The following is a 17,169-nucleotide window of genomic DNA, read 5'->3' on the forward strand; positions in this document are numbered from 1 at the left end:
AGGTCCGTACCATCTCTGGCAGTTGGTGACGTCCGTTTCTCCGGGCTGGTAGATGACACCCCGGGAAGCATCATAGCACGTGCACTCGGGTGGCTCGTGGCAAACGTTGTCGTCGCCTTTCACCTCTCCCTTGTCGCAGGCGCACCCTTGCACAGTACCCGGGAGGCAGCTTCCGTTCATGTAGAGGGCATCGCGGCAGAGGGATTTGCAGACCTCGACGCTTCGGTACACGAGATTTTGAGGACATGTCGGGGTGGCTGCAAGATGAACGGGTGCATAATGAATGAGCACATAACGCATAAAGGGGAGGGGGCATAGTCACAGGACAGGCGGTGAAAATCAAAGGCAAATTCCTTGTCTCCGTAATTATAAAAAGATGTCCATACCTTGTGGACACTGTTTTATGTTCCTTTGCTCGAGGACGTCTTAGTCATTGTTTTATAATTAGCCTCAGGGGTAAAACAACATCCGCCGGGTATAACACCGCTTGATAACTACGAAGACAAAACGCTTGCTCTTGATCTCCCTAAGGTGCCACTTGCAATCACTTTATAACTGCTCATGGATAAATGGATGGATATGAATTTTTTGGAATAATAATGAAAATACTGGGCTCTTTTTTTACCGGTGGGCTTTTGTCCATGGTTTCTTGTTTACACTACTTTTTAATTGTATTGAGTGAATAGGTGTGAGGGTCAATGAATAAACGAATTGCCTAGTGAGCGAGAGAGTGAACGTAAAGGAAACATCCACCCAACCCACACATTTTGACACTCTGTGATAGCTCGTATGGCGTAACACAGTCCAATGCCTTGTACATCTTCATCTTCGCAATAATAAAAAAAAGTAGGTGCTAGATGACGAAAGACGGTGAATGGAACGCCACATGCCCGTGTTGCCAGACCGAATGAAAGAGAAGAATAGTAAAAGGTTTATAAATAGAGTAGTTACATAAATTCCACTGATGTTATTTTGTTTACAAACAGACAAACGACTATCGACGGCGACTCCAAATAGTAGACATGCAATTTGGGATGGGTAAGTTCGGGGGACTCTATGGGTGGTCAATAAAGAATGAGAATTGCAGGCCATGATACTCACGGGTGCTGCAGCTGCTAGTCAACAGAGGGTAGGTCGTGTTGTCGCTGGGTAGCAGATCGTAAATGGACCTGCGCAAACTGTCAGCCATCGTGGTGACGAATGGACAGATGTTGGGCGGGCTGGGGTTAGAACTACATGCGTCTTGTGCGTAATTCACGTGCATGCCTAGCCCATAATATGTGAGCCACGCCACCAACTCCAAGCACTGCAGACAGATAGGCAGACAGACGTTATGGCTGCTGACATCCTTTTGGCATTCTCCAAAGTCTCCTCATTGCTGACGTGGTTAAAGAAAAGTTAAACATTGTTTCAAGAACAAACTAAGGATTTAACAGTTACTCGATTGGTGCGTTTGACTTTTATTTTGAAGGGGAACTTTCTGTGAGTCTGCGAATGCTAGATACTTCTAAAAATTGTCCTTGACAATCAGCTTGCAGAATGAGAAATGTGGGGAGAGTCTGTGATTTGCTAGTATATCTGGTACGTACCGTCGCAAGAATCCAACAAGAGCTACCCGTTCTTGCAGGAAACAGCGTTTAAAATGTGTGCAACACATAATCATGATCAAAAGGACGGAAATGGTAAAATAGAGGGCGCTTGGTGGGGGCACAAAGTTGAATAGAAGAGCTGCAGACTTACAATCGGAGCAGGTATTGGGCTTAGCTGAGGTTTGAATCCTGTCCCACAGTACTTGCTTTCATCACCAGGGATGTAAGAGTAAGCCTCGATGAACTCGTTATCGTCGCTGGCTGGAATGCCGTTACTAAGCATGCGATCATCTTGACGGGCAAGGTTAAGGTTGCCACAGATACCTTGCACCTGGAACAATTGTCTTTGATCTTGACACCAATCAGTCCTTCCATACAAAAAATGTCAGCGCTTTAGTGCCTACAGACACTCTTCTTCGTAAAGTGTGTGTGTGTTTTAATCCTTCCTGATGAATGTTGTATGTTTGAGTTACCAAAAGGGTACACTAATAGCAATTCTATCCAGAGCAAATTTAGTTTAAAATCTAATTAATTTACTTCTGTTATCTTATGCAAGACCTACCTCACCAAATAACTGCTCTATTTTGGCGTCGACACGGACAATGTTGTTAGTGTAGAAGGTCACACGTATATCTTGGGTCTCCACTGTCGTTGCAGTCGCAGTTACTTTTTTTGCGTTAAAGTCACCGCATTTGCTGGGATTCAGCGTGACTTTTTTGTTATTGTTGTAGACATTAATTTCGCCATTTTCCAGTTTAAGTTGACATGACGATGCACGGGAATCGACCTTTACTGAGGAGACACAAAGACCACCGCCCATGCTGCAGGGTGAGGCTTCTATCTTGACTTTGAAATCTTGACTCTGCCAAAATAGAAGTAGTGAAGTTAAGAATATCCGATATTTATATTGAGGATTTTTTGGTAGTGTTTGGGGATAAGATTTGTTTGCCAGATTGTCTGTGACAGTTTCCTGTGCTAAACAGTCAGTTGCCTATTCAAAATTGTCTGGGATAAGTTATGCCGAGATGTTTGTTGTGAGCTCTTATTTGCAAGCAAATCTTGTGCTAATATTGTTGCGAGTGATGAATTGCTGGTATAGTTTGTCTGCGCTATTTACAGTGTGCCAAACTTGGCCAAACGTTCGTTCATATTTGCACGGTTAAGAGTTTTTCTCGTTGCTGACCTTTGAAACCACTAGTTTGTAGCCGCACTTTTCGCTGACATCACTAATGTTGGCCCCGAGGATGAGTCGTAAGCCGTCGAAGGTCTGCACGTTGCTGTGTCCCAAGACATAGCACGACGAAGTACTCTCCGTGGTATTGCAGCTCCAATGACCGAAGGGTTCACATGAACTGACAAGACGAAGTAACATTCTAGCATAAATTACTGGAGATAAATCAAACTGTTGTGCGCCAGTTAGGCGGGTTAATGTTAGTGTTTTCCTTCACACCGAAAAATCGAGACTATACAGGAACATCAGGAGACCACAATGTAAGTGTGAAGGTAAGACGTGAAAGTGTCATAGTGTAAAAGTGATGAGCCGTATGATCTGTAACATGATGCATCAGACAAGACTAACATTAAGTGCTTTCATTAATGTGAAAGTAAAGTTTATAGAATGTGAACTTGGCAGCAGCATGATATCTGAAAGTAAAGCGTCATACGATTTTAACGAGAGGTGTTTTCGGATGGCAGAATAAAGCGCTGCACAACATGAATATGAAACAAGACAGGGACAATGAGACCAACAGACACCCAGAGCTTCTTGTCTCTGCAACAGAACAAGAAAATCTCGGCCACGTTCACAACCATCGCTCCATAAGCTCAGCCAACTGTCGGAGAATCGTGACTCATAACCTTGTTGCTTTCAGGGAGGGTTTCTGCTACAGTAGAACTCCATACAGTGCCAAAATAAACAAACAAACAAACAAACAAACAAACAAACAAACAAATGGTTGCACCTGAGCAGAAAGGTAGAAAAGGTAACCATCTCTGATGTAAAGAACAGAGTGAACTAGTTCTCACCATATCTGGCGGTGATCCACTGTCTCGGTGATCTCGCCGACGCTGTAGACGTTGGACTTGTACGTGCATGGACACTCGCTGGGCGGCACACAAGTGTTATTGTAAGCCATAAGCCCCTGTTTGCATTGGCATCCTGGAACGCACTTGTTGCACTCCTCGCTCATGTAGTTGGTCAAGGGCACACCACAAGTCCGGGGGCACTGAGACCCACAAGCCGTGTACGTTTGGTTGGCCTTGCACTCGCGACCTGCAAAACGGCCACTAGTCTGCTTGCTCCAACTGTTCTTAACTTTTGTGAACGGCATTTAAAATAAATAAAGCATGTAATTTGACATTCATATTTTTTGTCTTGTAGATAAACACACATACAGGTTTGGCGAACTAACCCGTCTCTTTTAGGTATACTTTTTGTGACCAGCTAACACCTCCATTTAAATTAAATCCCAGTTTTCGACCATGCACTTTGCGCGTGCCCCTTACTGTGTCATGTGCATGTTGGTGCTTGAGTTCTCTCGGGTTTGTCTTTTGTGGATTAAAAACCTATACCAGGACAGCGTATACCGTAATATCGCTGTATACTTTAAATTATTTTTATGCGCTTAAGAAAAGTCTTGCCTAATGTCAGTCTCTTTTCATAGTCATCTTAAAATCGTTTAACAAACAATAACAAACAAAACTAATGGAACATATATTTTAGTGTTTGTAGTCTTTTTCTTTCACTGAAGAAGAAATGTGTTTTCTCTAAATGGTATAATATTGTATAGTCAGATATGTCACAAATGCAAGGCCAAGACACAACGTCCTCCCTGTAGTCATCATCACTGTGATCGTCAAAGTGGTCAAAACACTTACTGCAAAATGTAGACGACCTCCAGAACACCACCACACCTTGCTCCGCGCACATGCTGGCAAGGCTGGCAATGGCACTGCATCTCGCTTGCTCCGCCACGCTCTTGCTTTGCTTTCTACCCGTGCAGTACGCCATCATGCAGTGTTGGAAGGCGTTGTCTGGGGAAATCGACTGCACAAACAACAATGAAACCCTCACAGTTACGTCTACTTGCTTATGGGCTGTGTAGGGATAGAACCATGTGGATTTCTTTTCTTGCCAGGTTCAGTTCGTTTTTTTAACCAATGAAACACTAGAAGTTCGTCGGTCATTGTCAGCCCACGTTCCATTCAATCCCGTCAACTTAGCGTCCATCTTAGTTGAGACTAAACTTTTGCTGCTGACCGAAATCTGGACCTGCACTTGGATTTGGAAATGCTTCTATTGAGGAATTGTCCACAGTTTTTGTCAAGGCGCTGCTGCATTCAAAGGCCAATTGGTGAATTTGGTGCCAAGGGGTCAGAGTTGAGATTTTAAGAAAAGAAAGAACTAAAATTTAGGAAAGATCCGAAGTAACGCTTACCTGAGTACTGTAGCATGGCTGGAAGAGTTGAGAGTTTATGGCGTTGCAGGCTTCTCTACCCTCGCTCTTCATGGCCTCGTTTTCACACAACACGTCAAACGGGTTTCCACACTGTGCAACGAAAAGCTGGTGTACAGTCTCCCCTTGGCATGTTTATTGTTTTTACATAAAACCGCTTGCACTGTCTGTAGGTAGTAGGGGATATATGTACAGGGCTTCTGCTAAGGCTAAATTCTTTGGGGTCCCAGGGACCCCTTCTTCAGATTTTTAAGGGGTCCCTGTTCTTTGCCCAAATTTGAAGGGGACCCCATTGACGAAAATTGAAGGGGTCCTCCGAACTTTTATTGCGTACTGTACGCAATTTTTTGCGTAAGCAGAAGCCCTGATGTAATGTTTCTTTTCTGTCCTGTATTTTTTGTATGTAGCTTTAATATGTACATCAGATGAGGGCGGTGATATGTCTTTATAATTGATGGTTGTTGCAGAGAGTGAAGACATATTTCTACCAAAGTTTACAAGAACTAACTGAGGTCAAACAGAAAGCCCCCAGTGCATCAGCCAGGGAGTCAAGAGAAACCATAAAAGTGATGGCGAAGTATGTAAATGTGTGTATAGATATCTAGGTATGCGTGCGCGAGTGTGTACGTCTTCAAGTGAGCCCACACTATTATTCTAATTAGTGTTTGTATTTAAACGTGAGTATGTATGTGTATGTATTATTATTTCTGTTAGTTGATGTATTTAATATGTGTGTGAGAGTTGGGGTGCGCACGCGAGGAGACAATTTTAAGCATGTTTGTAGGTGTAAGCAAGTGCTACAACTAATAGCATACAAGTCCTACACAATAGATTATTGCCCGTCATCAAGTTCTGATTGTATTGTGTGGACTTGTCCTTTTAATTTAAAGATGCGATGGTTATTTTACCCTAGAAGAGCGGGTAGCTGCTGCAGCTGCAATTCACGGGTGCTGTAAGTATGTGTTAATAAACAATCCAACAACATGATAAAGTAGTGGTAATAAGCTTATTTTGATAGGACGAGCAAAATCATGCCCTTTTTGCTTTTGTTTACGCTTTCTCATAAGCAACAGACACAAAAGATTTAAACCGTGTCTTACTGGTGTAGAACTGTACTCGTTGATCAGCATAACAGCTTGGTTTTGGTTATCGACATATTTCAGTTCGTCTGAAAGTAAATACAAAGTTAACTGCAAGATGTAGCATGTGTCAATGTCACGCAACTGAAAAAAGTTTATTGTGAGGGGCCAGATGGCCAACGATAGCTTAAGGGAAGTCAGTTACACTGCTCATACTTCAGCTGATTGGTTGTCATTGACCATCAGTTATCTAGCACTCATTAAAATGCTTATTATGATTATGATCAGTTTAACTTATCGTTAATACTAGCTTCTAGCTGCCCCAGCCTGCTTACCTTGTAAGTCACGGTCAGCGTCGCCACAAGCGCCCCTCATCTGACCAAAGTTGTGGGTTACAGGTATCGTTATGTACATGTTTCCGTCAGGGTCAAATCGGATTGTCACTGAGTAGGTTTTCCAAGTTAAGTAATCCATGTCTCCTATACGCTGAATGTCCATAACTGTATCACAGATCGGATTGAGAGCAATTTATTAAATGTAATACAATTTGAAAGTTGGTCAAACAGACCCATTCAATCGATATTGATACAATTAATAAACTCATAAAATTAATTAAATTAATAATAAATTTTACCAAGTTAATATTTTTCAGTATCTAATTCGAAAATTCCTTTCTTGGCCTGCAACTTTCTGCTTATCCCTGCACAGCACAAGAAAAATGTCTTGCTCAAGAAGTAAATGAGCTTTAAAAATTCATTTTTACAGACATTTTGACAGAATGTTAACACTAAATTTATTCTAAGATTTAGGCTAGATATGAGACGCAAAAGAATGAAAGGTGTAAACGGTAAATAAAGTGTAAAGCATTTTACTTTAAAATTATATATCATTCTAATAGTTTACAAAAAGAATACAGTATTGTGGCATTTTATCTATTTGAAAGTAGTTTTACACTTACTATCGTCAATTCCGCTTATTTGTGTATGATTACTTTTAAATAAATACACATACACACACATTGTTGCATTTCCGAAAGTTTAAATCTTTCAGTTGCAGTCCTACGACTAAAGTCTAGTGGGGTTATATATTATTATATTGCCGAAGATGAAATAAGAATATTTTGTATTGTGCGTTCCCCAGCCATTACAAAGCTGTTGTACCCTACTAAACCTTTATTTGCTAGACATTTGAGCAAATACAGGACTTACCACCGCCTAGATTAGCAGCACTGGATGAAGTCAAAGAGTCGGCGTCGATGCTTTCAACGATTGTTGCATTTGCACTGATGTACTTCGTGAGTGTTCCGTTGAAGTATGCGTAATAGAACTCACCGCCAGTCTCTCTGAAGTACGCGATCTGCAATATGTGTCAGTGGGATATAACCCTGTCCTGAATGTATGTATGCATAAATATGTAAATTTCATGATTCAGTTAAAAATTTATCATCTTCTAATGAAAAACCGAGCGTTTTATCTCTTCGTTTACTCTTGAGGCAATCAGGTATCTCAACGGAAGGGAAGCAACTGTTAAATCTAGAGCAGCTGAGTAGACGTTCATAATGGGAAAAAACTCTTATTTGTATTATGTATATAATATTTTTGTTTGCTTTATACTGGTACTTGCTGTCTAATGTTTGGATAAACGATTGGAATATTTATGTATTTTTATTTTAGACGAACTCTGGTGCTGTAAAATTTACACAAGGATCATCAAAATATTGTCATTGCCATTTTCATTGTCTTGTTTGTATGAAGGAAATTAGTGCACCTGTTCCTCTATCACTTTCTTTTTATGCATGCTTGCATGCCTGTCTTGTAGATTCGGGTTTTGTGGTGGTGACATTTGTTTAGACAGTCGAAAAGCAACACCATGATATTACCTTTGCTGCTGTTACAGACATAGCACTAACAGTTTGTGGGTTTCTGCTTGGTCTGTGGTCTGGTATCAGCTTCCAGAGTTTGCTATCTTGGTGGTAAAGATGTATATAATCGGAGAATATATTAAGCTGTAAAATTGCCGTTTTCTAGGTCAATGAGTTCGCCAGTGTGGACAACCTTTTACGACAGTCAAACGTTGGCACCGTGCTCGTCAGTCTTAAATTTTTTGAAATTTGACGTTTCTGTTTGGACTTGACTATTCCCTGCGCTTTCTCGGGATGAGATCGCTTGTCAGCAATGTTCATTAACGATCCTATGTGTGAACGCGATGCGTGTTACACAATTTTCGGATGGTACAAATGATCTGATAGACTCGTTCCAACTCGTCAGACATCTTGACGACGTCGAACGGCTGCACCTCTTCCGTTCATAGTTATAAACAACAAAAACAGGTGTAAGAAAAGTGCTATAAAGAGACTGTTTCTTATTTTCCTTCCTTAAAGTATTGCGAGTTCCTTTTTCAATCAGCAGCAATGAGCAGGAAAAGCAGATCTCGTGGATCTACGCGTAGAAGAGAACCACAGTACTTTCATGTTCTTGAAGAGATGAGCAAGTAGTGCGTAACAGACTGGAAAAAGCAGAAGGAAGAGAAAGCTCCATGCAAAGAGACATGCGATTGCAAGAGAAGTAAGTTACTCGGTCAATCAGCTTTTCTTCACTCTCACGAAACAATATGAGAGTACCTTGAGGCATTTACAGGTGTTTCTCGGGTCACAGTCGGTGGCAGCCTCGACTTTGAAGGTGGCAGTCATCATCATCGTCAGCAGGCAGGTTGAGTTCGAGTTAAAGGCCACGCCATCGAAAGTTCTGAAGTAACCGTTGCCAGACGATACGCACGTCAAGAAGGTCTGCGATGAGGGTGGCGTCACAATGGATACGTTGGCGGCTGCAGGACAAAGCAGAGAGTACTCGAGATCATTATCATAGAAGCCACGTGGCGAAGTATCACATGGAGAGGGTGATGCTAGACTTTCAGAGGGGGAGTCGATTTTTTGTCTGCTTTTTTGTCCTTTTCCTACTGCTTCTACTTTGTTTCATGCACGCGCTCAAAATACAGAGAGAGATAGAGGGAGAGAGAGAAAGAATGAAAAAAAGAGCGAAATAGCTTACCAGTATTCTCCCCAATGTTAAGCATCATTTTATATCTGTTTCTGTTTTCGATCTAGCATCCATAGGATCATAAATAACAGATTAAAAACCTGCTCTGTAAGTGTACGGGTAGTTCCCTTCTTTCACTCAGTGAGCCCGAGTGCCTTATTCTTTACCAGACCCGTTCCTCGATGTTTTTACTCGTGAAACTGGTCTAACTGATTTTGACGGAAAGCAAACTGTCATAAAACCATTTGCTTCTGATGATCTTCTGTGCATGTTTTATGTGCTGTACTTACGTTGTCCGCACGAAAGGCAGGTTTTCTTGTAAGTACTGCCCCAGGACTTGGCTCCAGCAAAGGCGCAACACTCAGGTTCCGTCGTTACAACTCCGCCAAAGAGTTTGGTTCCTTTGCATGACCTATCGTTGTAGCAGTACTGGTGGTCGCTGTCTATATCTGCAACGATACAAAATATCTTGAAATCGTTGTGACTCCTAACTTTTGGGATAAATAGAGGAGTACTGTGGTGCAGGTAGCCGAATATGTGGTTGGGATTGAAGTGGAAAGACGAGAATTCACCCCACGCAGAGCCCCAATCGTTTTGACCACTCCGAGAGATTGAAAACACATCGACTTTCCTAGTTTCCAAGATAACGCCGTGTAATTGGTTGTGGAGAAACTGCATTTATTATGTATGAAAATACTAGGGTAAACAATTTATTGTTTTTTTAAACATTTCCATATTGTTCTCCTTAACCTTTGACAAACAATTAATATTTAGTCCGTTAACCATTTTTGTTAACATTTACAGACACTTTATTGCTTCTTTCAACAATTGGATTGTATGTTATTCTGATTTCCACTCTTGGCGCCCCGTAGGATGACTATTAAGATGAACACGCTTGAGTTGCCAAGACTTTATAGAGGACTGATTATTTCACTACTAGCATTTTGAAAATTCTGATGGCACGCAGCCTCTCACATCATCTCGGGCATGCCGCCTACTTATTGACAAGTCTGTTCAGGTCCCAACCTGAGATTTTCTCGTCGCACTCATTGCCGGCCCAACCACTCTGGCATTCGCACGGCTTGTCTGGACTCACGCAAACGCCGCCATTTTGGCATGGAGGGTTGCATATGGCTGAAACAAACAAGATGTAGATTCTGCACTGCTTAGCACTGCTTAACACTACTTAACACTGCTTGACACCGCCTACCACTGCTTAAATATAAAGAAAGGAAGAAAATAAATAAAGGATAAATAAAAGGAAAGGAAAAGAACTAAATATCAAGAAACATGTTTCATAACTAAATAAAACATCCCATCTGAACTCTTAACTTGCATCTTGCATTTTATATTTATAAATAAAAAAAAACCCTATGTTAACTATAAGATGCATCATGGGTTAATTACAAATAATAAATTCCTTTGTCAAGTGCCACTTGTTAGAAAATAAACACAAGCAAATGCTCCGGCCAACATAAATATCACGGGTTCAATGTGGGTGCAGTTTGTGACACCATGCTCCCCTGTTATTGTTTTGTCAGGATGCTTTGCACATTTGCGTGTCGATCAATGTGAAATGATGTATTAGATGCAGAATATAAGTGTCGGGTCAAGTGGCGTCAAACACAAGCGAAAGGCCCGGAGCTGGCTGCTCGACTGTCGAACAGCCTCGACATAGCTCTGTCAAGAGGAGGACAAAAAAATCCTCTAAAGTGCTTGAAACATGTGTTGCAAGGAAGAGATCGATTCCCGCTTCAGCTGTAAGCATCCTAAGCGACTGTTAAAAAGCTGTGTACGTCTAACAGGCAGCTTTGTTAGCAAAGCAAATGCAATAAAGACATAATAATCAAACGTAGACCGCTTTTAGTTATAACACTTATTTGCACACAAAGAAGGCAAATTTCTTGCTTCGAACAAATCAAGAGCGATTGCAATAAATGAGTAGTTTGATAATAAAGAAATAGTAAATTTTTTTTTAAACTCGATCCTGCTAAAAGTACTGATAAAGATAAAATTATTCAAGATAAACTAGGAAAAAAAAAACAGAGGGAGGCATGATCTGCAATAAATCAAGTGAAAGGCCCAAGGAAAAATTTGAACACTGAAGCATGAGAAGGAAAATGGTTAGAACCAGATAAGCGCCTGAAGTCAGCTTCTTTAAACTATTACTGACTATCCACTGTGCTTACTGGGTACAGGTATTCTGATAATCTCTTTCCTTCTCATTCGTTAATAAGTAACTGAGATCGCTTACGTATCGAGCAGTTTTCTCCTGTCCATTTCTCGCAGCAGACTTGCAGTTTACTGTCTGTAACCCTGCACAAATACATCTGGTCTTTTTACTACAGTTATTACTTTGCATTTTTGCACAGGTGCCTCTTATCTTCTACAGGTAAATATCCTCAGCTAAAAATATTCGTCATTGATATTATATCAACACCTTGCAATCGATTCGTGCTTTAAGGTCACAATACGTTTGTATACTCAATTATGAACTTAATGTAATTGAGTATTAATTTTTAAAATATGGTGCGTGTGAGGAATCATTCGCTAAGCACATCTAGCAATCATATTTATATGTAAACGCTAAATATTTTTAAAATATGTATTATAAACGAATATATGCGGATAAAACTTACAAGCATCTGCAAAAAATCGTTTTACCTTTGTTAAAGTAGGTGAGGAGGAGGAGGTGGATGGATGATATGATGGATGATATGATGGATGATGATGAGTATAATCATAATTATTAGTATTATGTACACTCTGAAGTAGGACAAGTTTAGAGCTAGAGGAATGATGCACAAAGCAAGATGGCGCTGCGTAAAATATGTTTTTGTATTGTGCTTGTGTGTGTGTGTGTGTGTGGCGTGTGTGTTCGTGTATGTGCGTTACAGATATGCCTTCAGCTCTGCACTTAATGCAAAACAAGCCCAGGTTAAGTGGAGGGGCAAAACCCACCCGTACCTATCCTAAATAGAAATGTCTCGCTTACTGGTCCAAGAAGCAAAGACCTCGGCCCTGCTGGATGTTTTCCACGAGCTTGCTGATGTCGTTTCCCCATCCGTTGTACTGTAGTGTTTTCGTTTTATTGATGGTCCAGCCGTCTCCGTAAATAGCATACATGACAGCCGGTCCACAAGTCAGATTCTTGTGCTCCACCACCAGCGTGCTTATGGTGCAAGAATTCCTGCCCAACATACAAGGTTTCATAGCATTGACAGAGACTGAATCACACTCATGTTAGGAATGACCCTCAAACATAACACTTCAAAAGCACTGAGAAAAAAGTAGAGAAGGAAGAGTGGATCGAAAGAAAGAAGAGTGAAAGAAAAGAAAGAAAGCACTTTTGTTTTTAATTTAAACAAGGACATAAACCAAACGTGGGAAGAACTCTTAAAATCAAGACTGTGAAAGCTATCTAGACTTTCATCCATTTTCATTAGTTCGCCTAACCATTTATGGATCATTTCATCTACATATTTATTCGTTCTTGTATCCATCCATGTATCGTTTTATCTATTCATCAGTTCATTTTTTTTCTTTTGTAGTAAGTGTGATTGCTCTATTTGTCGGTTATTCTACTTTCGGTCTTTTATCTTTCTTTATTTCCGTTTCTCCTTTGTTCCTGTACGTGTCTGTTGAAATCACAGGTAAATATTTATTCCTATATTTTTTAAAACTTAATTTGGCAAAACTGTGCACGCCATTGGTTACGTCTGCTTACATGCAGATACGCAGAAACTAGAGTTTAAGACATTTCTTTTCATGCAATACCTTATCATAAAGTCTTACATTGGTTTTGCGATTTTTTGTGGTGCTGTATGGCATTTTCCCTTCACTGTTTTCTAGTATGTGAAACGAAAGAACTGTTTTGTCGTTTATCACTTTCTTTGTCGGAACATCAACAAGTTTACATAGCCTAATTTGCTCTTATTCTCATCTTTGGAGCAGACCACGGAAAAACTGTGACGCTCTGGTTGCCACGGGAAACGCGGTGTGGAGCACCTCGCGCTTCAATCGTCACGTTCCTAACCTCTTCACAGTAAATGCAGTCAAACTGGTCCTCAAAGACAAGGTCCAGAGTCTCTAATAAAAGTTTGCAATCAGGGAGGTTGAACACCCAGCTCTATGGACAATTTCAGGATTCTGGACACAGATGCAGAATTGAAAGAATGCCAGAGAGAATTACCCACCCACCTACTCGTGGCTATGTTAGCGACCATACTGAAGCAGTACTTAGAGTCACATGTCCCACCTTCGGTTGTTAAGGAAACTGTGAAGTGAGAACTAGGCACCACAGAACATGTGACCAGACAGGAGAAACGGCTTGTGGCATTGCGGCTGACTAAAGGATAAAAGAGCTTCGTAGTGTGCAAAAAGATAGGTGGAAAGCACTTGCCAGTCCCTCTGTCCATCTTACTTTAAAAATGCTCCAGTTGTTATAAACAACAAAAATGCTGGTTTGTTTACCAGAAAACAGCAATGATCGCAGCTTCTGTGTGTAAGAAGACATCACTTGCCATGACCTACCGTCAAGTATAGCTGATTAGAGATTTGCTTTAAGAGCCAAACTAGTCTAAGGATATGGCGCTGGTAAGATTGTAAACTTCAACTGTCTATAGAACCACTGTTATTTGCTGCTTTTTCCTGGCTACACCATGGCACTTCAATGCTAAGCAGCTCTCGCGCAATGATCGCTCCATGGCTCTGAAGTAGAACTTCAGACAACTTCATCTATCCTCTAAACAGAATCATGTCTTACAGACATGTTTACACCTATGTTACTGATTCATTCCTAACTAAACTATAAAAGGGATTGTTTATGCTAGAAAGCTCTGCCTTGTATTATATCTGGGAGCCCAGTTCCAAATGCTCACAGTCCTCTAAGCTACTTCTAGCAGGGAAGAATGTCAACCTGTTTCGAGTAAACAACGGAGCAACTAAAATTGATTATGAAGTTGACTCCATTCATAATCTCCAGTGTGGTAGCGATGTGCTCTCAATCTGTACTGTAACCAAGGACAAGGCTTGCTGTACATCTTTTCCAGTGATTTTTCTCACTTTAAGTACACAGGCCGATCAAAAGTTTTGGTAGAACATTACATGGGTCTCACGTACGCTACAATACAGTGTCACCTGTTGCCATGGCTTTTACCTTGCATAATCTTGAGCAGTTTGAACGCTTTGACATATCACTTCTAATCAGCTATTATCAAGCAACCAGATATTATTTCTAATCAGCTAAGTCAAAAGTCGATGAAACTTTGCTTGAAGTTGGCGGAGGAGTTCTGGCTATATGTCTTTCACATTATAATAGTTTTTGATAAATAATCATAATTTTAGTTCATGAATTTAGTCACGTTAGTCTCCATTATGCTCCTAAGAAAACAATTCGAAAAGGCAACTTTAATGGTTCTTTCAATTTAACGGTTTTCAGTGTTGGCACACCTCATAATTAATCTATTTTACACTTTTTAATAAAGAATGGTGGTATTGAACATTAGAATAAAGACAATGACCCTTGAGGCAATATATGTTATCCTACTAACTATGAATTTGATTTGCAGAAGGAAGGGTCTTTAAAAAACCATGCAGAAATAGTAACACGTGAAAACACACACACACGATAAAGTCTTGTTTAGAGAGTGAAAGCAGCAGGATCGAGGTTTGCTCGTCGTATAGAAAGATAGGAAAATGGACACAGGTAACAGCAGTGTTGGCAGACGTTGTAATCATAATAGAATTCGAATGAACATGAAGAAGCAGACAGTGAAGCCGATGATGATGAATGTTTTGGTCTGATGGTGGAACGATGCAGATGATCATAAAATGGTCTGGGAGATGATGATGATGATGGCGATGAGGATGTAAGATGATTGCGATGATGGTCAGCCACACAATGACACTGAGCTATGATGTTTAAATGAAGCCTTCACAGCAGCAATGGTATGGAATCCCAGAAACTGGACAGGTTGCCGCTGCCTTCAGAAAGCAGTGAAAGGATAAGAGGAAGTCTTCAGCCATGTTACATGCACATGCGCCTTGGAAGTGTTGGTGGACGAAGAACAGTGAAGACTATGATGTTAGATCCCCTGGACAGGCAAGTAATCCAGGAGGAGACAGGCGCGGTCGAGGAATGGAATAGGTAATCCATTGAATACAGGGAGTGTCTGATAGGGATCTTGGCTTGGGAAATATAATCCACGGAATAAGAAAGGCCTGGGTGGGTCTCCAGTGAACGTTGAACGAATGGGTAAAATGACAGATGATGCGCATGAAGCATGATGTGAGGTCAGCAACGGACGATGAGTTCACCCGATGGCGAGAACAGGAATAAAAAAGATTGTTTGAAACTGGTTACAGCAAAACTAAATGTAGGCGAGAGTCGAGAAGTTTAGTCACAACTCACAAGGGAGGCATTAAAAACAGTTTGGAATATAAACATAATACATTTATGAATAGAGGAAGCTTTAACGACTTGAGCTCAAAGTAAAAAGCAATCTCAGGCTGTTACAATTGTGTTAAGATTGCTACGCAAAAACATTCAACTGCAACTTACTTTATCAAGCATACATTATGTATGAAAACAGTTGACTTCTATGCATTGATAGTTTTAAAAAGTTAATTCCTACTTTTCAAAACAACAATTCACATTAGAAATACAAAATAATTTTCACAATTCTCCAGATTGTCTTCGAATACTCATCTCTGCACTGGTACAGACTCTTAAAAACTTTTACTTACAGGTTTTGGCCGTTTAGGGAAGACACGAAATATTGAAGGCATATGAGTGTCAGAAGCCATGTTGGTTTTGTCCGTATTAATGGCACACTCGGGGACATTGTCCCACGAAATTGAGAATTGCCTTCGTGCTCGAATGGGATTCTTTTCAAGCTGCTGTCTAGCTTTATGTGGCCAGAAAGAGGGAGCAATGTGACTGAAGTCCCACCGATAAAGTGGATACAGAGTATCAATATTTATACTTTTCGGTGTAGCTACATTACTAAACTAGCCCAGTAACTCCTCCTCTTTATTGACCCCAGTTTCCTGTATGTCAGCATTTTTCTTAAGAGAAGACATGTGGAGCAATGGCCATTGGACGATGTATTGCCTGTGCTGGGACACTGACACTTTAAAGTGTCGTAAACTAAACTGCACTCCGGGAGACCGCAAACCTGTTCAATAATGGGCACCATGTTTCGACTTTTTAAATCGTATCTTAATACTGCGTAATACGATGTCGATACCTGGCACAATTTCACATTCATTGCAAAACGCTCAAGGCGTCCCATCCCCTACTCGGAAGGCTGTTCAAGAATCAAGAAAGTTGTTTTGCGTCAGGTCTACGTACAGCAATCCCATTGGTTAAGATTGTCTGATTGAGGACAAGCGCGTGAAAAGCACGTGCACAACAAATCGAAGCTGAGAAAGGACAGGCAAAACCTGACATAACTTTACTTTTATAGAAGCAAAAGAGGCTTGGCAGTTGGCAATGATATAAAAATTAATTTAAAAATCCGTTCTGAATTTTAAAAAAAAAAACTTGTACTGTGTCCCTGACTCTTAAAATATTGTTTTAATCCTAGGTAGAATATTGTTTTATTCTATGAACATTGCAAAGATACTCCTGCAAAGCAATATTGATATTCCTGCATTCTAAAATTTAATTTCAGCAAGTTAGTCCAGGGGCCGCTCAGCTGCTCAACAAGGGGAACATCAGGCAATGCTTCTTTTCTGGAAGAGGGAAGGGTAAGAAATTTTTATGGTAAATTTTCAGATATCAGCAGGTAAAGTATTCACGGTGATAAACTAGATCCTTTACAGTTGAATTCAGGACTGTTGGACAAGTTGTAGAAGGGACAAGAAAACAACTTTTGGTAAAGCCTGGCAAGAAAGGAAATAGAATAGTTGTACGAGTTCATTAATGGTTTTCCAAAGTGTACTGTTCGTTAACTCTCATGCAGGATCGGCTCTGAAAATGATTGAAATTGATAAGATCGTTTCTAAT

General features: G+C 40.6%; 1 protein-coding gene across 1 annotated transcript in view; it reads right to left on the reverse strand.

The window, feature by feature from the left end:
• LOC112564005 overlaps positions 1-16,112 on the reverse strand; it is a 72,930-nt gene extending 56,818 nt beyond the window's left edge. Inside the window, exons 1-17 of the mRNA XM_025238513.1 lie at positions 15,906-16,112; positions 12,154-12,348; positions 11,413-11,474; positions 10,185-10,292; positions 9,449-9,607; positions 8,744-8,946; positions 7,332-7,479; positions 6,459-6,623; positions 6,145-6,212; positions 5,027-5,137; positions 4,467-4,635; positions 3,615-3,861; positions 2,773-2,941; positions 2,152-2,451; positions 1,741-1,920; positions 1,102-1,306; positions 11-257 (exon numbers count right to left, since the gene is read on the reverse strand). Of these exons, the coding sequence (XP_025094298.1) occupies positions 11-257; positions 1,102-1,306; positions 1,741-1,920; positions 2,152-2,451; positions 2,773-2,941; positions 3,615-3,861; positions 4,467-4,635; positions 5,027-5,137; positions 6,145-6,212; positions 6,459-6,623; positions 7,332-7,479; positions 8,744-8,946; positions 9,449-9,607; positions 10,185-10,292; positions 11,413-11,474; positions 12,154-12,348; positions 15,906-16,003 (2,834 nt within the window). The 5' untranslated portion in view covers positions 16,004-16,112. The remainder of the gene's footprint in view (positions 1-10; positions 258-1,101; positions 1,307-1,740; positions 1,921-2,151; positions 2,452-2,772; positions 2,942-3,614; positions 3,862-4,466; positions 4,636-5,026; positions 5,138-6,144; positions 6,213-6,458; positions 6,624-7,331; positions 7,480-8,743; positions 8,947-9,448; positions 9,608-10,184; positions 10,293-11,412; positions 11,475-12,153; positions 12,349-15,905) is intronic.
• Between the last annotated feature and the right edge of the window lie 1,057 nt (positions 16,113-17,169).

Source organism: Pomacea canaliculata, linkage group LG5 (assembly GCF_003073045.1).
Source record: "Pomacea canaliculata isolate SZHN2017 linkage group LG5, ASM307304v1, whole genome shotgun sequence".
Taxonomy (NCBI): domain Eukaryota; kingdom Metazoa; phylum Mollusca; class Gastropoda; order Architaenioglossa; family Ampullariidae; genus Pomacea; species Pomacea canaliculata.